This window comes from Castor canadensis, chromosome 8, assembly GCF_047511655.1.
Source record: "Castor canadensis chromosome 8, mCasCan1.hap1v2, whole genome shotgun sequence".
NCBI classification, from domain to species: domain Eukaryota; kingdom Metazoa; phylum Chordata; class Mammalia; order Rodentia; family Castoridae; genus Castor; species Castor canadensis.
The window spans coordinates 59,012,090-59,038,550 of NC_133393.1; the positions used below are offsets into that span (position 1 = coordinate 59,012,090).

At 35.3% G+C, this 26,461-nt stretch overlaps 1 protein-coding gene across 5 annotated transcripts in view; it reads right to left on the reverse strand.

Moving 5' to 3' along the window:
* The window catches only part of Ccdc91 (coiled-coil domain containing 91), a 347,069-nt gene that overhangs the window by 30,377 nt on the left and 290,231 nt on the right, over window positions 1-26,461 (reverse strand). For 4 of the 5 annotated variants that reach the window (XM_074083030.1, XM_074083031.1, XM_074083032.1 and 1 more), the window contains one exon: window positions 16,942-17,055. The exons of the other annotated variant lie outside the window; for it this stretch is intronic. In XM_074083030.1, coding sequence (XP_073939131.1) covers window positions 16,942-17,055 — 114 coding nt within the window. The remainder of the gene's footprint in view (window positions 1-16,941; window positions 17,056-26,461) is intronic. 5 annotated transcript variants of the gene reach the window in all.

Below are 26,461 nucleotides of genomic sequence, written 5' to 3' on the forward strand. Positions count from 1 at the left end.
ACCTGGCTACCCAGTTTCAGAGGTGTGGGAGGAATGGTGTGTATGCACAAAAGCAACTTTAATAATTCTGAGGCTCTGTTAGTATGGCACATGGGGAGACTTCATATAGATAAGTAGTTAGGGCTGTCAGGCATACCATTCTTCAATGCTAGATCAAGAATGATGGTCTTCCCTATTACATTTTAGTCTTTCTTGATGTTTCTTTCTCTGAATACTTATAGCAGTGATAGGTCAAGTCAGAATTATGTATTACAACAATGATGTATATATATATATATATAGCCTTATACAATGCACTAATTTTAAATATATATTTAGACTCATGAGTCCCTGAAATGGGGGCCAAGTTTTATTTTACTTATGCGTTATATAAATGTGATAAATATTTTTAGTTGAATTTACTCATAATTCTTTTCATCTCAATCCTGTTCCCTAGAAAAGTAAGTACTCTGCTATCTGTTGCTTTTAAAGTTTATTTCATTCAGTACTATTCCCTAAGCAACATAGTTATTTTCTGAGCTGATTTTAAGTCTTATAGCTCTCTACTACATTCTCTTAGATTATCATTTTCCTATCAACATATTAACAGTGAAGCAAAACAATAAAAACAAACTGTACTGTATTGTATCAAAGGTCTAAAGTTGTGAAATATTTTAAAATAAGTTTAAACCTAGTGCTTAAATCACAATGGTACAAGTCAATGACAATAATTTTTAAAATTTCTTTCTAGTCTTGATATTCTGTTTCAATCATGCCTCCTAATTAGGAGAAACAGATAAATAGAATGAGCAGTTATAGTCTCAAAGGCAATGAAATTTTCTCTGAAAGTGCTCCCTTTACATTGTCTCTTTCAAGAAAATCATTAGGGGACTCTTAGACATAACTGTGGAGGAAACGATTGGTCTTCAATAAAAACTATGTGCCCCAAAGAGATGTTTATATTTTATGAATGCATACTACCCTACTGAGGTACTATGCACATTACTATACAAGTCTTAAAAAGTGAGACTGGTGCAACTGAATTATATTTGTAGGTATTATTTTAGTATTTGGGATACAGCAATTCTAACATTTAGCTCTGGATACAGTTTAACACTTGGTTTTAACAGCTATCATGGTATAGCTGAAAAAAATACCTCAAAATGATATGTAGGTCAAATCTGAAAAAAAACCTACATACTATAGTTAACTGTCTTTATTAAATAATGATGCTCATTTTTCAATTTCACCCACAGATGAAATTTAGTGGAATTTTGAAAGAACTAAACTGAGTATTTCGTGACTTTAAAATCCTCTAAAAGAGTTTTAGTAATTTACATTTGATATATTCAGAAGGTGAGAGAAGAAATAGGCTGATCATGTAGGCCCAGAAGGCCACTGTGGTGACTTTGGCTTTACTCTGGATGAGAGGAACCACTTTAAGGTTTCCAGTAGTGAATAGGCACAATCTGACTTAGGTTTCAGAACATGACTTTGTCTACTGGGTTGATAATAGACTTTGCAGTGCAAGGGCAGAAGTAAGGATACCAGTTAGGAGCCTCTTGCAGAATTCTAGGTAAAAGATGACAGCAGTGGAGGTAGTTAGATTCTAAATACATTTTTAAGGTAGATTTTCCTATGCATTGTAAAGGAAGAGAGGAGACAGGAGTCATTTTTGAAATTTTACCTTAGACATTTCATGTTTCTAATCCACTAGGACCCATTCCATGTGGTCCTACTGCCCCCAAACACTTCTGTCATAGACTATGTCACTATATGTGACAATTTTCTGTTTTCATTTTTACATCTCTTACTAGTGTGTAAACCTTGAATGAATAGGAATCATGTTTATCTTGCTTACGATATATAACTCATATATAAAAATTCAACAAACATTTGTTACTAAATGAACAGAATGAGCAAAATTTATAAAATAGAACTTAACATTGTTGGAAATAAAAATACTGGGGAAAAGTTTCTCTGTGTAGAACTATAAAAGTCCTCTTATTTTGCAACAGTACTATATCATCAATTTTATAAAATTTCTCAAAACTGTTTTATAGTTGTTACAAACCACTGTAGTTAATCTACTGCATGATATATAATAACGCACTGTGGTATAGTGTAATAATGTTCTGTACTATATTTTTAGCAGATGGTGGCACCTCTGAATGACTATACCAAGGGCAGCTAATATTTTTCTTAGCCTAATGCATGAAGAAATTTAAGAACCCAAAATACACATAAGAATTTCTGTAGCTTATTTCATTTGAAATATGATATTTGTCAGGCCATATACTAACAGGCTGAGTATAAAATACAGTTACAGCTCCAGAGAGGAGGGCAAGAACATCATTGCATTGGCTGCTGATAAAACAGATCAAATTTCTATGGAACAGATCTTCTTTGACACTGTCTTGTTAGGTCTTGCTTGATCCCGCACTATAAATACATACTGTGAACAGTACTAAAATGTCCATGAGCAGCAAGGTTTTTTACTAGACTCAAAACTCAGTAATGTTATTTATTAATTAAGCTATTTGCCAATACCTCTGTGGTTATCATGTATGTAATAAAAAATGCCTCATATCAGCATTAAAATTTATTTTTCATAGAATCTTTGAAGGCAAAGGAGACAATTTATCTAAAGTGAGTAGAACTCTACTGAGACATGGGGTATCATATATTTCAAGTAAAAATCCTTTGTATTATATTTACTACCTGAACCTACTTAGAAGTATTTAACAAATGGCATTTATTACTTAAGAAGTTGCTCAGGGTAGATTTATCTTAGTGAGTTTATTACATTCAAGGATTGGTTTTCAGTTGTTCAAATACAGATTTATCAACTTACCAATCATCATCTCTCAAGAGAAGGCTTGGAGTAACTCAAGTTCAAGACTGGCTATGAAAACATCTACTTTGAAAACATACCACAATGAGAAGGTTGCCTAGTAAGGATGAAATCTGAGAGAATGAGGTTACATCAGATAAATGTCTAATGGCTTTCTTCACTCTGTAAGTAAACTCTTATTAAATATCTGCTATGTTTCTAATTTATTTTAAATAATGAGCATACAGTAGTGAACAAAGTAGATTAAGATTTTTTATCTCTTATTTTCTGATATATGATATATCCTTATAATTAAGAATTTTATCTTTTATTATTGATATATGCCTAACATTTAAAGGATAGTTTTGTACATGTTAAGTATTTGATGATGTTTGTTCATTGAAGGACAAATTAACACAATAGCATTAATACAATTTCAGATAGTAATATGTGCTAAGAAGAAAATAAAATAGAGTATTGATATGTTAAGGTAAGGATGGTAGAAGGCGAATAGATAATTTACATTGTGTGGTGTGGTTAAGTTATTGTTGACTAATATTTACCCATCTTTCTCCCTACCTTCATGAAAGAAAAGGACTTTTTCACTCCACTGATACTGAGCCTAACTGCGTGATATGCATTGGATTCATGGTGTCTGGCCTTAGGCTCAGTCATATGATTTGCTCTGGAGATGTCTTCTGGATGTGACACAATTAGAAGCTTGCAGTGTTTATCTTTCAGGCCTTTTCTCTTGCACTTTGCCATTGACATGAGAAAAACACGCCTTGGGTAACCCATCACAGTTTCCTTTTGAGTTTCTGAAACTATTCAAGTGGCTTAATTCCTTTCATTCAATTCAAAGTCTTTAATTCCTAAATATTTATGGTTTTTTTCACTCATCTCTTGACTACTGATGTGGGAGTCTTAAATATAAAAGAAGTTAGCAAACCAAATTGTATTCTGGTGAGAGAGGTGAGAGAAGGGTATTTTTTTTTTTTACTAAGCATTAAAGTATATAAATATAAACAAGGTATATGTAAAACTTTTTCTTCCATCTGGACAGAATTTTTAACCAACCAATAAAACCAACCAAGAGGAGAAAGAGAGCATGCTTGTTTAATTGGGTGGCTAAGCTCCACCCCAGACAAGATATTTTCATTTTCAACTAATGATACATATAAAAAGGAAAATGCAAACCACAGGCATGGAATAAATGCTGAGGACAGTAGCAAAGTGTATTATACTCACGCTGAGTCTTAAATGAATAAACATTCTCACATATAATGGAAAAACCAAGCAACAAAGTTATTCTAAATAATAAATGTTTCCACAGATGAATAAAGGACAAAAAGTTCTTATTAGATGGCAAAGAAGCTATGATTAATATGTTCCTATTATCAGGTATTAATGACCTTATACATTCAAAAAAAAATGAAGAACTATGGTGGCAAAAACAGTGGTATTATTTTATGAATCAATCTCAATATACCGAATGCTGATATAGGAGATAGTCTAAAATACTTTACTACAAATTAAATGTCCACAAAGTCATTTCTATTGGAAAACATAATTTGGAGAAGATTCAGATGCATTGGAGGGATCTAACTTTGAAATTACTAGTACAATTCCTTGGCCAGCAGCCAGGTTTTGGCAGCTAACAAACTTCAGAAACAACCCAGACTCAAAGAAAGACATAAGTGATGAGGGTCAGTAAACAGACACTAGAAAACCCATATACTTATTACATAGCTAAGGACTCAAGTCTCTCCTTTTTTCAGGATTTAGTATATGTTACTTAATTAGATAAGCTATTCTTTGCTGCCTCATTTCTCATCATTTTTTTAGCTTTACATTTATACCTAGCATGAAAAATATTAGCAGAGGCCATGGACAACAGGTTCAGTTAGTAGCAAGAGGATGGGAAGGATAGTAAAGGAAACAGATTCCCTGATGAGAGTGATATGTAAATACAGAAAACAGAGATGGAGCCAAGGCCACAAGAAATACACTAAATTAAATCTAGCTGAATTCAACAGAAAAGAAGTTACTGAATCTCTTTAAAAATAAGTGTTATAACTATTGTATATGAAGTATCCCTGAATTATAAGGGAGGAAAACTGTTGATTAGTACAAAAACAAGTACAATCACTAAAAATTTTAAAAAGTATATCTATATATACCTACTAAAACTATTTTTAGAGTAAGTATATGGAGACAAAAGCTTTTTCTATCCAAAATATTGTACTTCCTTTGAAAAGTATTATATAATTACTCATTAACTAGAAACTTTCAGCTTAGTTGAAAATGAATGATATATTAATGGCTAACTGGCAAAGTTTCTCCAAGGAGCCTGATGAACCTGTCAGTTGCTAATGTTCTGTTTTAATCAGTATGAAATCCACCTAGCTTGACTTCAAAAGATCAGTTTTAGAATTAGTCAAGAGACTAAAAAACTAGAAAAATATTTTTGCAGTAACCATAGCAACTTGGAAAAAATTCTCAAAATATGTGGTAGCCATTTATAATGTTTCTGATTTTTGATATCCTTCTTATGTTTGATGAATTTCTAGCCTCATATGAGGTATGACTCCCCTAGGTGCAACCCAGCAAACACAGTTATCTAGTACCTTCTTCTTCTAAGCCTCCACTAACCAAAGCAAATTATGCAAGACTTTGATTCAGAAGTGAGCAATTAGAATTTCCTGTACCACAATCCATTTTGCTCATAAGGATGGTAACAGAAGCATCCAGCTATTGGATGGAAAATATTGAATTAGCACAATGGTTTCTCATAGTGCCTGATACAAACGTTGCAAAAAGGAGGGTTTATCATTAGCCTGGTATAGTTTTTGTATTGTTCATAAAAGTTTAACCTTGACTGGTTTTCCAGCCCTCTTATTATTTGGTCAACCACTCAGTATCCTTTGTAAACTTGTCTGCTGCTGGAGGCAGTAGTATTAGTGATTGTACTGTTACTTAAAAGAAGAACCCTGACTGATATATAAATTGGTACTAGAAGTGGTTGAAGACAAAATAATCTCAGCAAAGTTAAAAAGATCTAAATTAGCTATCTGGCTCTGTAAGGGATGATCACTCTAAAAACCCACATTGTCTTCTGAAAAGAAATGTGAAATTTGGCATCTCATAGCTTTCAGTAGCAAAATAACAAATTATTAGCTACAGCCACTGGAATAAAGTGATCACTGAAAGCAAAAATTTGGAAGATTCAATGGCTACTCACATGGAACAATATGAAGACCACAAATTGCTCAAAGACAAAATTAGTTGCTGCTAATTTAAATGCTCTCAAATCTAAATTCTTAATTCAAAGAAGAATCATAGCCCTCAGCTACTAACATGGCTCTTCTTTCTGCAGCCAGGGGTGTGAGTGGATTACCTGAAGATGAAGTGGCAGAGCTCAGGTAGAATCACTTAATTTTAAGAGACAGGGGGGCTGGCTACTGTTATTACTGATGGGGTGCAATAGTAATCAGTTACCCATTAGCTTTGGGTACTTGATCAGATTACCCATGTGGGATTCAACTTAATTCTAAAATACAAGGTTTAATGAACAGAGGCCTAACTTGAATCATTGCAACAACAGCTGCCAAGTTCCTGGTCCTGAATCATTGTGAATGCTGTGGCTTTAGGCTGAATCTGATGATCATGGAATCCTATGGCATTGCAACTGAATCAATCAATGATGAGGAAAATGAATAAGTTATTACAAGCACTACAATATAGAATGATGATAAGCATCTCTAAAAAGAGAAAGAACAAAAATAAAAAGAATTTTAAATTCTTAATTAATTCTTACTTCTAAAACAGAATTAAGTTTTTTAAAAAATATTCTCCAAGTCAACAGTACTTCAAAACTTAACAAAATGGGTTAGTGTTCAGAGAATATTGGGACTGTGACTTGGTTTTCTTAACTTGCTATAACAAAACAAAGCAAAACCTTATTTGCAATAATAATTGCAATTGTATCTTATAATTGGATACACTTTAAAAGACTGAGATGACTGACATGCTAGGTTGCCTTTTCTCTTGATTCATAAAGGCAGTATAATTTTAAGGGAGTGTGGCATCAGCCTACATGTAGAAAAGTCTTTAAAAAGCTTAAGGTCAATGTGCATCTGTGTATGGCACATCGATTCTATAGCAGGAAAAGAAGTGCTAGTGAAATACTACACTTGCTATCCACTTAGCATTCCTTATTTTAAAAAAGTAACAAAAACAGTCTGACAATTCAGTCAAAGTCTAAGTCCCACTTCTGATATACCTGCAATCCAATGGACTTTATTCAAAAATAATATGATAATAATAAATATCTTCTTCCTCTCTGATACAGGTTGGAGTTAACAGATACTAAATAGCTGGTCTTCCTTTAAGGACTGAGCACAAGGCTTCCAGACCAAGGCAGAGCACAGAGGTCATGTCAGTGCATATGAATCAGCAACAAATAGAATGTCAAGAAGGTTTTCTCTATTTTCATAGGAGAAGAAAAATACCACATCTCTTAGAAAATGATTTTTTCATGCTGTTTCCAGGACACTGTTAGTTACAAACCAAAAAAATTTTTTTTGGTCTTTTTTCAAAGGAAAGAATTGATGGCTGTAGAGATACATACGATGGAAAATAACTACACAAGAAATCAAACTGATTAAGTTAAAATACTACCAACAGTCTTTCAGTAATAAAACCATTTTCTTTCTACTAAAAATTAGATTTTGATAATGAAAGGAAATAAAATAATAACTTTAGCAGTTCTGTTGAAAAAGTAGAACATGACAAATAACTCATTTGTCTAATAACTATTTATATATTTGAAAAGTAAGTGAAGGAATGTAAACAACAGATCTTTGTGAATATTTAGTACAATTTAAAAGAATATTAATCTATTATGTGGTATTATGTATTTCTATATTCTAATTACTTACAGTCTACAAGCAATAAGGTTGTTGTATTTCTAAATGTTTTACAGGAAACTCATAGAAATCAGCACAATTGAAATGTATAATCATCATATCTTTTTTTATATGTGATAGTTTTTTATCTCTACCTAATAAGCTCCTAAAGAGAAGTATCATATTGCAGTAAATAGTATGCATGCTACTGAAATAGACTTAAGGTTTTAAAAAATATTCTCCAACTTGACTTTACTTCAAACTTTAACAAAATGGGTTGGTGTTCAAACAATACTAGTACCATGACTCAGTTTTTTTTAACTTGCTACAACAAAACAAAACCTTACTTGCAATAATAACTTGTTTATTTGGATACTCTTTAAAGGACTGAACTGTCTCTTACATGTTTTTTTTTTTATGGATTGATAAAGGCAATATAATTTTAAGGGAGTTTGGCATTAACTTATATGTAGAAAAGTCTTTAAAAAACTTAAAGTCTTATTTGGGGAGGAAAATTTAAGAACATATTCTTCAAATAATTACATTAGGTCAACATAATGGCTTGAAGCCATAATAAACACCTTAAATGTGGCAGAGGTTGAATAAAGTTCAAATGTATTATGATGACAATAACTGACAACAGAATTACAAAAGTCCACTTAAGACTAGTGATAAAAATGGGCTTTTCATTTCAGTAAAGTGGAAACTAACATTTGAACTAGCCCATCTAGTAAAAAGACTATATAGTCTCAGAGTCTATGAGAAACCAAAGGATTTGATAACTTATAGGAATATGCAAATTTATATGTAAAGATATTTATTAAGACATCTGCTTTCTTTTTTTAAATTATTTTATTATTCATATGTGCATACAAGGCTTGGGTCATTTCTCCCCCCTGCCCCCATCCCCTCCCTTACCACCCACTCTGCCCCTCCCTCTCCCCCCCCACCCCCTCAATACCCAGCAGAAACTATTTTGGCCTTATCTCTAATTTTGTTGAAGAGAGAGTATAAGCAATAATAGGAAGGACCAAGGGTTTTTGCTAGTTGAGATAAGGATAGCTATACAGGGAGTTGACTCACATTAATTTCCTGTGAAGATACCTGCTTTCTAATTCCTGATATACTTTTTGGTTGTAGCTCTAGAATGTCTTACTTCATGGAGTTCAGATTATTGGGGGAAAGGAAAGTGGAGAGCATTTAAAAAAATTTATTATATTGACTTACCCTTTAGCCAGAAGTTTAAAAAGTACATTTATCCAGAAAAGACCTTCATTATTCATGAGCTATATATTAAGGGCCCATAATTATTTCATTGTGCTATTTCAGCTAAAGCTATTAAGCTCTTTAGAAGAAAATGAAGAATGAAGTGGTATTTCAGATTTCCAGCTTCTTATGTACATATCTACCATTTCAGGCTGGGTACTGAGAAGCTTTAGCATAACGTTATTTCATTAGTCTGAGTACTGAGCTCAGGATATAAGAATGGATAAAATAGTAAAGAGAGTTTAAACTGGGTGCCAGTGGCTTACAACTGTAATCTTAGCTACTTAGAAGGTTGAGAGTGAGAGGGTCAGGGTTCTAGACCAGTCTGGGCAAAAAAAGTTCCTAAGACCCATCCCAGTGGAACAAAGCTGAGCACTGTGGTATGTGCCTGCCATTCAAAGCTATGTGGGAGGCTGAAATCAGGAGGAGTGCCTAGGAAAAGAACTGAACGTCCATCTCAAAGGAAAAAAGCTTGCCCAGGGATGCATGCCTATGCCTGTCAACCCAGCTACAGCAGGAGGCCTGAGCAAAAAGCGAAAAATCAGTTTTCAGAGAAAACACTTAAAGATATAACCTTTGAGAATAGTTTGAAAAATAAAGAAAAAGTTGTTTGCCATAAAAATTCAGCAACTTACAACCCAGAAAACATTATCTTATTCTGATCTCACATTAAAGAAATATCTAGAAAGACTCAACTCATCTGGAAGTCTCAGTTGTTTAAATAGAATATTCTAATTAGACAAAAAAAATAAAAAGAAAAGAAAAAGAAAAACCCAACCACTACTTTTTTTGAGTGCTAGTTTGTCCAAGCCATGACAATAGATACTTCATATACACTGTCTCATCTAATCCTCAAAACAACTCTAAAATAATATCTGAATTTTACAGGGAAAGTTGAGCATAAGTGATATTAGATAACTAAACAAAATCAGTAAGATAGAGAAATAAAATTTTGACTTAGTTCTGTCTGACTGTAGATCACATAAGGAGAAGTGGGATTTCCCCTGGTAAGTATTTTAAGCCTGGATAATTTAATTTACAAATTATTTTTGATATAACACTCCAGGAATTACTAGTGTCTCCACAGACAGAATTTTAGTATTTTTTTCTTATTTTATAGGCTCCATCTAATTTGCATTTCAATATGTCAGCTCTAGATAAACTGAGAAGTAGAAAGGCAAGACAAAACACATGATACCTCACTTGGAAAATTGCTTGAAATCATGCATTACATACAATTTATAAATAATTTTAAAATAGCCTTCACTGATGTGAATTTTTGAATAGCCTCGCAAAGACTATTGCTTTAGACACTTTAAATATTATATCATTCCTTTAGGGCTTTAAGCTTTTGATTTTGATAATCAACAGACTTGGTGTTTTTCTAGTTATCATGACTATAAGGTAGTAAAGATTGAAGACATTTTAAAATCAGGTTTCTAATAAATTGGGCTATGAAGTTACAAATAATGACACAGTTATGTGCTACCAGCTTTAAAACAGTTTTAAAACAGTTTAGCTCTACTCTTCCCAGGTACTATAAAACCTTTTAAAACCTGTTCACTTCATTGGTTTCACTAACCTCTATTCTGAATCAGTTTTTCTATTCTTTAAACTTAGGGAAGAGGGCGATTTATGACCTAGCTGAAACATCATTTGGCAAAATGGTTTGTACTGGCCATTTTTTCTAAATCTAAACAGCTTTCCATTTGTATTTGTGCCACTTGAAATGTGTAAAATTTTATATATTTTGAAGGTAAATTTCTGATGGATGGAAATAAAATACAAGTTTGGTAGGGTAGGCGAAACTACCTTAAGCACTGAAAAATGAGGTTCAACTCATTTTTTGTTGTACAGGCAACAACTGAATGTGAGGGCATTACTTATTTTAATATGCCTTGCTCAGATAAAGCATTTCCAAATATGAGACCTAAATCAAACGTTACAGGGGAGGGCTATGAATGCAGCTCAGCAAGGCTCTGGTTTCAAACCTCAGCACTACAAAAACAAAACAAAAGAAAACACAAAAGCAAAAATCAATCAAGAAAAAAGGTTATAAGAGCAGACACTTTAGACCACAGATGCTGGATCTTGCATATGCAACTCTAGAGCCTGCTGTAGGTTGAACAGAAGTAAGCCAAATTAATTTATATTATTAGGATGAGAATGGTCAGGAGGCTGGAAATGACCCCAAATTACCATTTTCTGAACTAATATATAAATTATGTGTAAAATAACTAACTCTGATGCAACCAATTTATACCAAAAATTAGAGCCCTTTACTCATAGTCTTAACAGAATTTTTAGAACGTAAGAGACATTAGAGATCATACAAAGATGAGAAATGAGGAACCAGGAGATATTAAATAACTTCTCTAGAAATCATATTTAATTTAAGTAAGTGTATAACCATTCAGGAAACAAAGCAAGTCCTTTCCATAACACATTATCATTTAGTAATGGAAGATGCAAACAAGAACCTAAGAATATTGAAGCAAAGCTGGATTAAAAGGGCCCCTTAAATTAAATTCTGAAAATGTCTTGACCACAAAATCTCTGAAGTGAAGATAATTCCTTCTTACTCTTCTCTAAAAATCTAAATTAAAAGAATCCTTCAAAGCAAAGGTTATTTTCCTGGAGGTGATTTAGAAAACACTGACCATAATACTGTTTAAGAGGAAAAAAGAAATAACATTTTATTGCATTTGGATGAGATTTTATTTTTTAGGAATCACTGTTTGGCTGTGAGCATTTGTTGCTTGCTAAATGTTATTCACACATCCTCCCTCATAGCAAGCTCATGTGTAACAGTCTGAACTTGTGGGATGTTGGAACTCTTCATTCTAATCCAAGGGCCAGAGGTCATTATAAACCACAAATTCTTCCTCTCTAGAGAAGTGTCAGGGATGTGGTCTTTCCTGTCTTGTTGTCCTACAAATCTTTATACAAAATGGAGCTCATGGCATTCACAGTTATATGAAAGAGAAAGATCTCCAGAATACCACCTTGGGGATTTCAACTTTCTAGTTCCACTGAGGCATAATGAAAGAATAAAAAAGCTAAAGGGCTGAGAGCAAGAGATTTTCTCAAGGCAATTCTAAAAATCAAAAATGGGTTGACAATCATTTTTTCTGTAAAGAAATGGATGGTAAGTATCTTAGATTATGTGGCCCCGTGGCCTCTCAACTACTCATCTCTGCTGTTGTAGTATGAAACCAGCCAGTGGACACTACATGAATGAATAGACGTGGCAGAGTATGCCAATAAATCTTTGTTTATGCAAAAGAAGAGGCTGGATTTGGCCCATGAGCTACCTTCTGCTTCCCCGGACTTAGAATTTCTAGTGATGCATCAGACTTTGAAAGCACAATTTAAATTTTTAATAAGACACAGTATGGTCCAAAGCAAATCACCGAACTTGCAAATACCTAGCTGAATCTCAGAGAGACTAAATAAATGTTTAAATCTTTCCAGGCTTTCCTATTTGCCTTCTTTCTCTATCACATAACTATAGTAAAGACAATTAAATCCACTACAAATTTTAAAATTTCTACCAAATACTATGGAAAATTTGGTGTTAAGCTCCAAAAATTTAGCTTTTCAACTTCTATACTAAATTTGTAAATCCAATGTAACAGTTTTTTTCTTGGCCTTAGATAGATTTTTTTTTCATTTTTCTTTTATTATTCATATGTGCATACAAGGCTTGGGTCATTTCTCCCCCCTGCCCCCACCCCCTCCCTTACACCCACTCCACCCCCTCCCTCTCCCCCCCCTCAATACCCAGCAGAAACTATTTTGCCCTTATTTCTAATTTTGTTGTAGAGAGAGTATAAGCAATAATAGGAAGGAACAAGGGTTTTTGCTGGTTGAGATAAGGATAGCTACACAGGGCATTGACTCACATTGATTTCCTGTGCGTGGGTGTTACCTTCTAGGTTAATTCTTTTTGATCAGAAAGATAGATTTTATAGACAATTTTTAAAAAGGGTATCAAATTAAATATTTATAACCACTTTAATCACTGGAACTGACTCATCATTAATTGAAGTATTTGTCTGGTAGAACACTGAAAATGCTCTCTTTATTTGGATATTTCGATTATATTTTGTCACAATGATAACTTGGACTAGTAGTACAATTATGATGTAACTGATTAGTGAATAATGTAGGATGTAATTCGACTTACCTAATTAGTGCATGTATAGGAAACTGTCTTGTCCAAGATGTTCAGATCAGATGAACAGTGGGTAAGTATGCAGTTTAGGGGGCATCTCTATTAACTTCACACATAAAAACTAGAGAATGCCATTTAAAATTAAAGCTGTTTTCTCAGTTTAAGGCTGATTTTAATTCTCATGTAATTCTGAGTTTAGCTTTAATATTCAACAGGCTTGGATAACTGATTAAAAACATACTGATTTCAGATACATAGAAAATATTATGTTATTTCCCACAGTGATTTGTAATTCTATTGTACTTTATGTTATAGGATAATTTGCAAGCTATTTGAAATATTAAGCATTTAGAATGTTTCATTCTGTGTTTCTCAGTCTTTTAAAAGTAAAAGCCTAAAGGAAAATATGTAGGGAAAAAGTTTTCATTTCAGACTTTAGTGAATTAACTTTATTAGTGAATTTGGTAAGGGTATGATGATGTCAAAGGGAAGATTGTTTAAGATAAAAGACAAACAGAACCTAACTCGGCATTAGACTTTTTCTACAAAGATTTTTGAAAATTCAAGTAATCTCTTCTTGAAAATTTCAAGAAGGGTATGTAAGCTTAGCTGGCTTCAAGGTCTACAGGGCTTCTGAGGTGTCTAATGTTGAAAATACCGAGTTGACTCTCCAGTTAAGAAAAGCTGGAGAGAGGAAAGGAAAATTTTTGTTCTGAAAATGTGTTTTCGGATGCAAATAGAAATCCAAAAGAAGAAGTAGAGATGAGTTGTCCTAATTTAGTGTTTTGAACAGAGACAAGAAGAATATGAATTTACATTAAAGAAAAACCAACCTTTTGTTTTTTCTAAGTATTAGTTTATAAGCTCATATGTCTTTTCTCTGAGAAAATTTTCCAAGCCCTGAGAGTCATAAAAATTAACTTGAAACACTGGAATACAGTTTGGAAAAGAAGGATATAGAGAATCTTTATTTTTAAAAAGTTACATAAAAAACAAGTGTTAGCAATCAGTACTTTTATTTCTGGTATTTTATCCACTTAAAAGAAAACTTTTGGTTTGGGAAGATGGAAACATTCAAATATTAAAAGTATTCCATAGTAAATATTATTAATAAAACCTTATAATATCAAAAATAGAAGTAATAAATTTACTACAAATTACTGACTAAATCAGTTTTAACCTTCTGCAAATCAGTAACTGGAGTAGAATAAAATTTTAGCATTCATACTGTAAAATTCAGAAGACACAGAATGCCAAACACTAATGAACAGCACATTTTTAATTAGCAAAAATAATGCTACTTGTGGTTTTTAGGTATTTTTTAAATAATGTGATGAAGATAATAATAATTACACCACATATATATATAGTATATAGTACATACAGTCCTTATTCTAGTTGTCCTATTTATTGTTTATATTAATCCATAACAAGCCTGTAAAGTAGGTATTAAATTTTTATTAGCTTATATTAATTGTAGAAAGTAATAGGTTTCTTTATGGCATTTCTATATATGAGCATAATATACTCTGTTAACATGAGGAAATGAGCATACAAAGTGAAACACCAGTGCAAATGGAATTTGATGTTACTAGGATTTGTTGTCATTGTTACTTAATGAACACTTTACATGTAATCAGTAGTTTATATGACTAACACAAATGAATACTAATTCTTTAATATGACTTGGTCATAGGTTCAAAGGCAGAGTTCATGATTAGTTTTCTTCAAAGGTTAATTTACCTCACACAGGGAGGCAGTTCTTACTCTTATTTGAAGATTTTTTTATGATAGCCACATCCCTTTGTGGGAAAGTAACATTACATTAAAAAATGATTCCATGTTGATCAAAAATATAATCTAAAATAATCTTGTGAATGGGTTTGCGTTGTTATATAATCTGTTGTCCAGATTTAGAGATCAAATAAGGATTAACTCTATAACATTAAGAAAAGACATTAGATATGTATACATAATCTAAATGTCCATTGGCAAATGAACGGATACAGAAAATGTTATATATACATACAACAAAATACTGTGCAGCCTTAAAAAAAGGAGGAAATTCAGTAATATGCATGGATGAACAGAGGGGCATTATGCTAAATGAAATAAACCAGTCACAGAATGGCATGATTCCATTTAGGTAGTGTCTAAAATAGTCAAATTCATAGAATCAAAGAGTGAAATGGTGGCTACCAGAGGCAGGGGAGGGGAACAGGTAGTCAATGATCAGAAGTATAAAGTCTCAGTCAGGAAAGATGAATAAGCCCTAACAATTTGCACTTATTGTCAATGATATGTCTCGCAGACTTCAAATTTTGTAAAGGAAGTAGATGTCATGTCAAATGTTCTTACCATAAAGGAAAATAACTTATTAAGAAAAGACGACACAAAAGCATATACTCACAATAAGTCTCGAATTTACTTCAAATACATGTTCTTTTGCTATTATAGTCAATTCCTGTATGCATGTGGAAAATACGTACAATTCCTTTGCTGCATGACTACTTTGAACTAGATTATTTAAAATAAATTTGCTTTCTGGGGAAAGCCAGTGGACTTTTTTTTTGCCTCAGAATTATGCATTCAGAGGGTTAGACACCTATCAGGAATTTGTCTGGATAAAATGATCATAAAAATACTCTCAGAAGATGCTCACATATTTAATCCCACAGAAAATGATTTTATGGATGGTTAATTTATCTAGAAAGGCTCTTAGCAATTTTTACTCTGGTGACAAGTTCTCATTTGTGGACACTTACTGGTAGCCTTACAGGTGTGGGGATTTTCTTTTATCATAGCAAAGTTGACTTCAGGTTAAGTGTGTAAGACTGAATGGTGTCATGAGCTTCTATTACACTCCTCACCTACTACTTCACTGCCAACTGCAGGATAGGATCTTATTTTCTATTTATTTTGTTTGCCATTTTGATTATAATTAAATTTGTGCATAAAATTTCCTCATACATATATTATGTTTTACTTATTTGTTGTGTTATAGCATATACCACAAGACACAGCTTATATATTTGTTTTATATTTACACATTTATTACATAATAGTACTTTATATAGTATGAGGCATACTAAACTTAAAATGTACAACCTTATGAGCAACACTGTATAATTTTATATGATTATTATAGAGATTACATTAAACATCTCATCTTAGTGCTTGTCTTGCTCATTATTTAAGACTAAAGATTTGTTGAAAAGACAACAAACCAAATTTGATCTATTATTTTCTGCTACTACTTGGGCTCCTATGTTAATAAAACACACTGTATTGAAGTGATTTTATTTTGCAAAGCTTCAAAGTGCATCCTGAATTCTGAAAAGCACATTCTCAGTTATGTTTTGAAACAGAATTATAGCAGAAGATAATTTACTGAAATCAAATTTATTAGAACCATAGTGGGGTTATCATAGAAAGCTTAAAGGGCATGTAAATTTCTACAAATATTATAAGCAATTAAATGTATGGCAAGACCCCCTAAAAATCTAGTCCTGCCACTATCTTCATAAGTGTAATGTTAAGTTAGAAATTCCTAGGAGTCTAGCATGAAATTATTCATTATTGCTTTTTTGTTGCCAGATTGAATTTATGTTTACAGATATTATTAGAATATGTAATTAAATTAGAAAACTGATCTTAGATGGAGATTTCTACATCATATGATAAAAGGACATTTTAAGTATTTTAAAATTTCATGCTACTTTAAGAGCCACTGCTTGAGCTGGTGGAAGTGGCAGTGAAGCTCTTTGGAAGACACTCACCCTCTTCTGTTCCTTGACATACTCTATCAGCTCATCTCTTGTTCTTTTCACTGCCTCTTCCACAGCCTTCTCACTTCGCTTCTGCTCCTCTATTATTGCTGCCTTAATAGTTTCCTGTGTGTGGGAAGTGGAAAAAAGTCAGAGAGGTATTTACCAAGACATGTTTGTATTTATCTTACATAAACTAGTAATCCTCTTCAGTGGGTGCGAGCCCATTTTGTTCAAAGCCTATCTTTAAACAAGCAATATGATATTTACAAATCTCTTGAGACCTGTTAGCTTTTACAGAACTCTTTCCTAAACAGAGTAAAAGGGAATAGAAAAGGAGTAAGTCAGGTGCAAGGAGCACCTGACAGGACTCCGCTGGCTTCATTACAACCTTTCACTTGATGCTTGCATGACTGATTGCCTTCCTGTACTTTGCACAACATGCACAAGACTGCCAATGTGTGTCTGTTCTAACAATGACCAAATGATCTAGCTATTTTATTCACATTTAATTTAGTCAGCAAATAGTAATCTAGTGAGGACTTACAACTAATTTGGTCCTCCTGCCAGGTTAAGAGTTGAGATGTGAACACCAGGAATAAGTGATAGAAATTCCACCCTGAGTGCTTGTGTTTGTAATGAGAGTTCTTGAATTATAATTCAGACACCTGAGAGATTTCAGAATAACAGATAAAGAGAAAAAAGCCTAAAATTCTAAAAACAAAATGCAGCACTTCTCATGAAGTAGCAATATTTTCTGCTAAACAGTGTGTCTGGGTTGAAACGAATGTTCCAAAACAAAACTCTTTAAATTCCATTTATTTATATAGGTACCATCCTTTTTCTATTGGACAGCAAGATAATCAATTAAAAAATACCTCAAGGCCAGGCATGCTGGCTGAAGCCTATAGTCCTTACTACTTGGGAGATAGAGATCAGGAGTACTGTGGTTTCAGGACAGCCCAGTGAAAAAGTTAGGAAGACTCTGATCTCAACAAATAAAGCTGGGAATGAATGGTACATGTCTGTAACCCCAGTTAGCAGGGGCATACATAGGAAAACTGTAAGTCCCAGACAAAAAACAAGACCCTATCTAAAAAAGAAAAGAAAATGCCTTGAAGTTTCTCAGAATATTTATTCACTTTTGATTCTTTGGGTTTTTCTCTTTGTAGTATTTTCCCTTAGGTTATCCCAATCAGTTTATACACATGTGACCCAGAAGATATAAATAATATTAAGGATCTTTATTCCAAATCAATGTATTATAGAAATATTCACAATACAGAAAATACAAACACATAGCAATTTCATGTACACATAGAGAGACTGAATATATAGAGAGTGGTACTTAAACTGTACATGACATTTTCTAACTCCTCCATTTTTCACTTAAATTTTGAGTTATCTTCTTAAGCCATGATGCATCTTTCATAATATGATTTCTACCCCTCACAAAGTTGCACGATGACTTATTTCCCCAGTCTTTATTCATGCCCGCTTTGGCTATTTTTTTTTTTTAAAGTAAATCAGCAATGACCATCCCATTCACATCTTTGTGGTACAGTTAGATATTTATGGGGAATCAATTTAAAAAAAGGAGTTATTTTGGCCAAAAGATATGAACTCTTTTATGACATTTGACATTCTAAATGAATAAATGGAATCAGTTTCTATAATGTATAATTAAGAGGATCATGTCAAAAGTCATGTAGGGTTGAAAACTTATGTGGTATTTTATATAAGACTTAACAATTTCTGGGCTAGATGCAGTGGCTCACACTAGTAATTCTAGCTACTCAGCAGGCAGACATCAAGAGAATGGTGGTTTGAAACCAGTGAGGCCATAAGTTAGTGAGACCCCCATCTCAACAAATAAGACAGGTATGAAGGAACAAATCTCTAATTCCAGCTATGAGAGAGACACAGGTAGGAGGATGATGGTCGGAGACCAGCTGGTGTAAAAGCATGAGACCCTCTCTGAAAAATAACTTAAAAAGCAAAAAAAGATGGGAGCTTGGCATAAGTGGTAGAGTGCTTGCCTAGTAAGAACAAGACTGAGTTCAAATCCCAGTATCACAAAAAAAGAAGGATTTAAACATTTCTCTTTATTGCTTAAAAGTAAATTTTTCCTCAAGAATCCATCAATTCTGCCATACAGTTCAGTAATTACAGGGTCATTAACCAATAAAAGTTCTGTGACTGTATATTCTTCACAGTAAACTTTTGAAAAAGACTTAAACGTAGTTATTTGTGGGAAGCAAATCTCAGCTACCATCTTGGCCCTAGGCTGTGGATTATAACCCACATTATCATGTGGTTTGTTATTTAAATTCTCTGGGGTAACTGCACTCCTCATTTACTTTTTCTTTCATTCACAATGCATGCACATTATGTAATTATGAATTATTTTAAAAGCTGCACATGGTTGTGTAATGCATCATAGAAAATAAGTGACAAGATGGGTATGGTGGTATATGCATATAATCTCAGCTACTCAGGTGGCAGAGGTAGGAGGATTGAGAGCACGAGGACTGACTGGGCAAGGTTAGCAAGACTATCTCAAAAACAAAATAAGGGGGTAAGCAAGATTGTGATCTACTATTTTGACTCTGTGAATAAAAAGAGTCAGCAACACAGGAGAGACTATATTCTAAAGACAGAAAGAAAGGAAGAGCACTGGCAACAGAGAAAAGCAGCAAACAGTTCCAAGCCTGCTCTGAATACTCTTTCACAAGGTAAGCCAGAGAGCCCTGGTGACAGACTGACAGTTCTAGCTACACACCTGCTGGAAGCTGTACACCCAGCACTGGGATTTGGTGGTAAGGCAGGCTAGGTTAGTCTGGGAGTGCACCCCTCTTGGCTCAAGGGCTCCTCCCCCTAGCCCACAGGTGAGAGGAGCTAGGTGATGCTGTATTGTCTCCTCATCTCCAAATCCAAGGTGGTATAAAAATGACCTACCAAGAGACCCCGGCCCTTCTTCCCTTCTCTCACCTGGCAGAACACGTGACTCCCTTCCCTCAATAAAGCTGATCTACCTCACCCCATCCATGTATTCTGCTTGGATTCTCCCATTTGGAACACGAGGACCAAGATCTTTTGAATGCACCATTTGCCAATAACATTTGTGGCAACAGCAGCAAGGGGCAACTGACGGATGAGATCCCAATAAGCCATCTCTGCTAATCCTTTTAATTTCAATCCATCTTTCACTGTCTTCAGGTCACATGCCTCACCACCTGATATTTCAGAACCAACACCATTCACACTTGGGTGGTATGGGACCCTCATGTTGGGACATCCACCTAAAGCTCAAGGCTCATTTGGAGCCCCAGTGCAAATGGGCCGCACCCTGATTGGCAGGATGCAACATTAACCAGCAGGACTCAGCAGCTCCTGTGAGCACCCCAAGGCACAGGGTTTGTGTCCAAGTTCCCTGGTCCTGCCCCAGGGGATGGACCACTTAAAGCTAGCTGCCCCTTCCCTAACCTTCCCTTCCCTAGCCCTAAATCCTCCACCAGGTCCATTCCTTTGCTGTGTTGTGGGAGATTGTACTCCAAGGTTTCTAACCCCCCATGTGGCCAGGGACAATTGGAAATGCCCCCTCCATTTGGGCTTGGATCCACCCCCTTCTTTCCTCTCTCACTCTCTAACCAGCGGTTTTGAGAGAACAAATGGGTGTTACACCTCACTCAAACCATCAGGGCACAGGATTTTTGTTAAAAGAAGAAAAGAAACTGGCTTCAGAGGGGCTGACTGATGTCTGCCCTGGGAGACATATTTTTCCATGGCTGCTTGGAATAACAGGGAAGGGAGACACATGAACAGTGAGCAAATAAACTGCTACCTGTGGGTTGGGAGATTTGAGTGCCCCTTGCACTCACCCCTGGGGGGGGGCATAAAACTACAGGCATTGAGACCAGTCAGGGAATGTACTGGAATGGTAAAGGGAACAGAGACTTACTGCCCCATCCTGACTGCTGCCATCCCTTAGGGTGTGGCACGCACATGCAGGGTGGCATACACAGGCAGCATGGCACAGTTCCACGGCCCACCCCCTCAGGGCAGACCCATGCACTTTTTGAGCCCACCCCTCAGACAGACGGAAGTCCCACCTCCAGAGAACTGGAGTGGATCTCTACTCTGTGTGGTCCTCCAGTCCCTCCCATCAGGCCTATACATAGCACAAGCCCTGGCTCTGCTTCACAGCCTGGGCTGCAAGTTCCATAAACCAGTCACATGGTGTTGACCTGCGTCAGTAGAGGACAGCAACCATGACCACTGAGGCATCAGGGGTGGCAGTGTGTGTTCTGTAATCGTAACCACCACAACTACAGCATGCAAAAGGGGCTACAGCACACGCTTGTGCATGCATGCACGCTGGGGCCCACTGTATGGGCAGGCAACCTTTGCCCAGCAGGCTCCAGCTGGAAGGCTTCCAGTGCCTGAGCTGGCTGAAAGAGGGAGCACAAAAGCATGGCAGTTCCACCGCCAATGAGAAGGCCAGGGAGGCTTGGGGCACTGGGAACAAAGCAGGCGATAGCCCAGTAGCTCACAAGAACCATCGCATGCTCTCCCCAGCTCAATAGCAACAGTGGTGAAAGGAGGCAGGGGCTACATGCCGCCAACACCTGGGTCCACAGCCCCCACTCAGGGAACCAAAAAACCAATTTTTTTTTTTTAAAAAGGGCACCATTCTCTGGTGATCAAGGTCCTGTGCCTGGCCATACTGCAAACCACCTTCTATCAATCTGCAACCTTCTCTGTCTTCCTCCTTTGACCCACTCCTTTGTCTGCCTACCTGCCATGTCCCTTTGCCCAAAACACCCCATCTCAACACTCCTTGCCCCCATGGTCTACAGTGGTTATAGAAATGCTCACCCTGAGGTCACATTCCCTTGTCCCAGGGCTGACAAGAACTTGTCTGCCTATCTTGGCCTCAGATTCTAAATTCCATCCAAAGGGAAAATCTAAATTAACATATAGGTTACATCTGTGTAGCTTCAATGTTGTCTGTTATTGTCTTTAAATGTTAAATGTATTTAAATTCTCTTAAGTATGTTTTCTAAAATTAAAAACAGTGCCATTTAATTAAGGATTTAACACTGGTCACCCAAGAAGTATATCTGTAATAAAAACCATAAATTATTTAAATTAATTTACTCTAAAGGCAAAATTTAAAGGGGAACTTTATTAATAAAATGTCATCTTTTTACACTAACATATAGTACTAATTAATGCTGTTGTAATTACTATTCCAGAATGGGATATGCAATAAACATTTGAAAACATTCTAACTTTAACTGTTCTCTGCTGATAAAATTAGGCTTACTTACAGCCAACAGGTTAAAAAGAATGGATCCTTATGTGTGGTTACTTTAAACAAGCAATTTAATTAGAGGTTTTATTCTTCACCATTAATTATTTTTGTTTTAAAATTAATAAAACTTTGCTCTCTATAGCTCAATGTAGTATGTTAGATTCTAAGCTTGTTTAAGGTCCTTTCCAATGTAGATCTGTAAATGGCTGGTTCTACAGGGTTTGGATTCTTGGCTTTCTAGGTAATAACAAAGCCCCTTTATAAGGAAATCCAGGATCTAATTATAAACACCTGGAGTAAACTGGACACTAGCAAAGCCCCTCAAAGCTTACAGTCTTGCTGCCATTTGCCCTATCCCTAGTAATCCTAAATTTAAAAAAGCCTTTAAAACTAAAAGACAGGACATTATAGTCAAAGAGAAAAAGTTCTACAACCTACAACTAATTCTCCAAAACTATCAAGTGATGTCACATCCAAGGAGGCAATAAAATCTTTTAAATCACACCTTAGCTTGCTTCAATTTGGACTTTTCATTAGCATGCTTAACTCAGATGACACCTGTCTCTCATGGGGAGATGTCTTTTACTCCTACAACAGATTGCTATTTTGAGCCTGTATGTTGCATGTAACATGTCTTTGTGTTTCATCTGAGAGACTCTTTGGAGAGACCATGTGGTCACAAAGAAATGCTGCCACCATGATGAAGCCACCATGTGTTCAATGCCATTTTGCTACTCCCTGTGGATAGGTGATGTCATCTTTCCATCCTCTAGGAAAATTACAACTAACTTGTGGTTAAAATTCTCTAGATTAATACAGTTTCTATACATGTTGTTTTTGCTGCATTGGTCTGTTAAGGATTGGATGAAGGGTAGAGTGTTTGTATTGGAGATGTCTTACAAACTACTTAGGAATCCAGATGACTAATCTACTAAAGATAGTGACATAAGTGGTTTGTTTAGTAAGAGTGCACACTAAATGTGATTGCTTTGTGTGTGTTTTCTGTGTATGTCTTTGTTTCCTACAATTTTGCCCACTTACTTTTTACTTTTTTTTAGTTCATTACACACCCCTTATATTCTTTGGCATGCCTGGATCAAAACATCTGTGTGTGCGTTTGTGTAGATGTCTTTAGGATGGTTCTTAAGCTACTTTTATAAAGTAAGCTACTTTATAAAGTTAATGTGTACAACTGTCTCAAAAGTTACCTAAAGTTCTAATCCCACACAGGCCTAACTATCATCTGCTTTGGGACACAAATTTATGGACAATCATCTCTGTTTCATTGTATCATGAATGTAGTTTACATTTAACACTTTTATAATTAGGTTTATTGACCCAAGTGTTCTTAGGAAGAAAACTGAATTAAACCATTTTCTTAACAAATGGAATAATAAGGTTACTAAGAGTTCTATTAAAAACAGTGTTATCTAAATGTGGGTTTTTACAAAGGTTGTTTCAAGACACAAATTAAGGTTGTAAAGCTTATTAGTTTATATATGTGTGACTGGATTGGTTATAGTTAAAGTCTGTCTAAAAGTTTTCTAAGATCAAAATTAAGGTACTAATGTGTGTTAAAAAATGGGTTTCTGTTTTATCAAACTAGCTATCAAGACCTTTTGGTGCATTAGGCTGATACAAAATTTTACCAAAACCAAACAAAAACTCACCCTCCAGATGAGATAATAACACCTCAAGTTTTTAAGAGTCTACAAAAACGTAATGAATCCTAAAACATTAAATTATGTACATCATTAACTCCCAATGACTGAGCCTGTTATTTTTGGGCTTGAGGGGCTATGTGCAGGTCAACAATATCCCTGCTAGGGGTCCCAAGTCATGCTGCTGGTTAACATCAGCACTCTAGGATTAATTTCTTAACAACATCTAAGCCATGATTCTTAGTCACTGGGTCTCCTACCTTTATGCTTATGCCCCATTATCTCTGTTTCTGTATCTAATCACTTAAAACATTAATCTTAATTGTTTTATTATTTAAAAATATACATGTTTCCACATTTTTCTCACTTTACAAGCAGAAAACAACTCCATGCCCTAATATGAAAACTGCCCACAAGCGATGGGTTTATATTAGCCAAGCTTACCTTGGTGCAATTTGGATTTGATAGTTAATTTTGTACTGATTACAACAGTTCATATTAAGATATTTTCCTTTTAACACTCAACAGGTTGTCTTCTGGGACATTGTTATTTTTTCATGTTACATGTTGTTTTGGTATCAGCCTCTTTTCCCAGCGCATAATAGTTCTGATGTTTTAATAGTTGGGTCAACATTTAGGATCAAAAACACACCTAAGGTTAATGTCAGCCTGAAACAGGGGGCAGTGTTTTGAAAATGGAAATCAAACAAACTCTGTCTTTGTGAGACAAAAACAGAGCCTTCTGTTTTAACTCCTGTTTTGCTGATTCAAATAAGAACCTATTCCATAAATAACAAGGAATCCCAACCCAAGTTTGAGATTAACAAAATTTTGGAGGTACCAAGATGGAGACTAGAAGGCAGAAGCAGACAGCGCAAGCTCCGTAAATGAAAAACTTTGCTGAAATGCTGGAGCCAAACTAAAAAACACCAAGAAGAATCAAAATTCCTATACCCTGAACCACCAGCCTATACAAAGCTTCTCCATGCCACATTACACTGAGAAAATAGGAGGGCTCCCACACCGCCAGATGCCTGCTCCAAACCTGCTTGGCAGACGCAGACCAATAGGTGAGCAAATAAGCGGCATGCAGTATTCCCACAGCTACCCCTGGGATAAGCCAGTATAGCCCCCTGGACAGACTGACCCATGCTCCACAAAAAAACAAAACAAAACTGAATAATAATAAACAAGAAACTGAAAAGGAAGACACAGCAGAGGGGGTGAGGTGCTCTGAGAGCACTGGAGAATGGGGGAAGGGCAAAGAGCTGATCTCCACACCAACATTCAGTAAACAAAGCCAGAAAATTCAGAAGGGCCCACAGTGGGTGGGTGATAAGCCGCTGCCTGAAATAGGGCAGATAGCAGTCCACAAAGCTCATCTCCTGAGCCAGTGAGCAACATCCAAAGTCAAACGACTTTACAAAATTGATAAATAGTAAGCAAACCAGCATAACACACTGACAGCAGAGAGTTGGCTACCAGATCTCTGACCTTGCCCCAGAGAAAGGGCAAGAGGTGAAGAAACAAGCCACAAATAAACCAACACAGCGAAAACTCAATTCCAAAGCTGGATGGCTCATGGGCCACAGAGCTGAGGACAAGCTACACCTCACTGAAGGAGGAGCTGACTAAGCAGCTGCCAGTAAAAGAAAGGGAAAAAAAATGGTGAGTCTCCTCAGCCACCTGGTGAGACCAAGACAGAGCTTCTGCTTAAATACCAACACCAGGATTGGATGCTGAAAGAGAAACACCAGAACTACTAAACTGAAATTCTATTGTTCCTGAACCTGGAAATTTTTTTAATGTGTTTGTTTTGTTCCCTGTTTATTTGTCCACCACATCTCCCTGTTGATTTCTTTGGTTCTCTATCTTTCTTTCTTTGTTTTGTTAGTTTTACTACTGTGAGTTAGCTAATAATAAATTACACACAGACCAGGGACAGGAACAGCACCAAGTGGAGTGATGGGAAGACGAAAAAGGAATGGAAACCATTCTACTCCCAAGAATAAATTAATACAGGATTCAGTGGGAAATGAAGAAAATGGATATCCAGTTCCAGACTCCAACAAAACAAAGATAAACTATACCAAGGAACCAAACGAAAAACACAAGAACACCCTGAAAGAAGAACTCCTGCAAGTAATCACTGAGCATTTCATGAAGATGTTACTAGACATGGTCAACCAAAAGGTACAGAAGGCACTCAAGAAATTCCAAGACAACAAAAATAAAGAATATGAAAAGACACAAAAACAAATAAATGAACTCTTAGGAGCCCTAAGTAAATACCAAAATGAAACAGAGAACATTATAAATAGAGGTATAAATGAATTAAGACTGAAAATTGACAATATTAAAGAGGAAGTGACCCAACATATGGAAACAATGAAACAGAAATACAAAACACAATGGAAGGCCACTCCAGCAGACTAGAACAAGCAGAAGACAGAATCTCAGAACTTGAAGATGAAATGGAAATTAAAGGAAAAACTAAAGAGCTATTAGTCAAACAACTCAAGACCTGTGAAAGGAATATGCAAAAACTGACTCC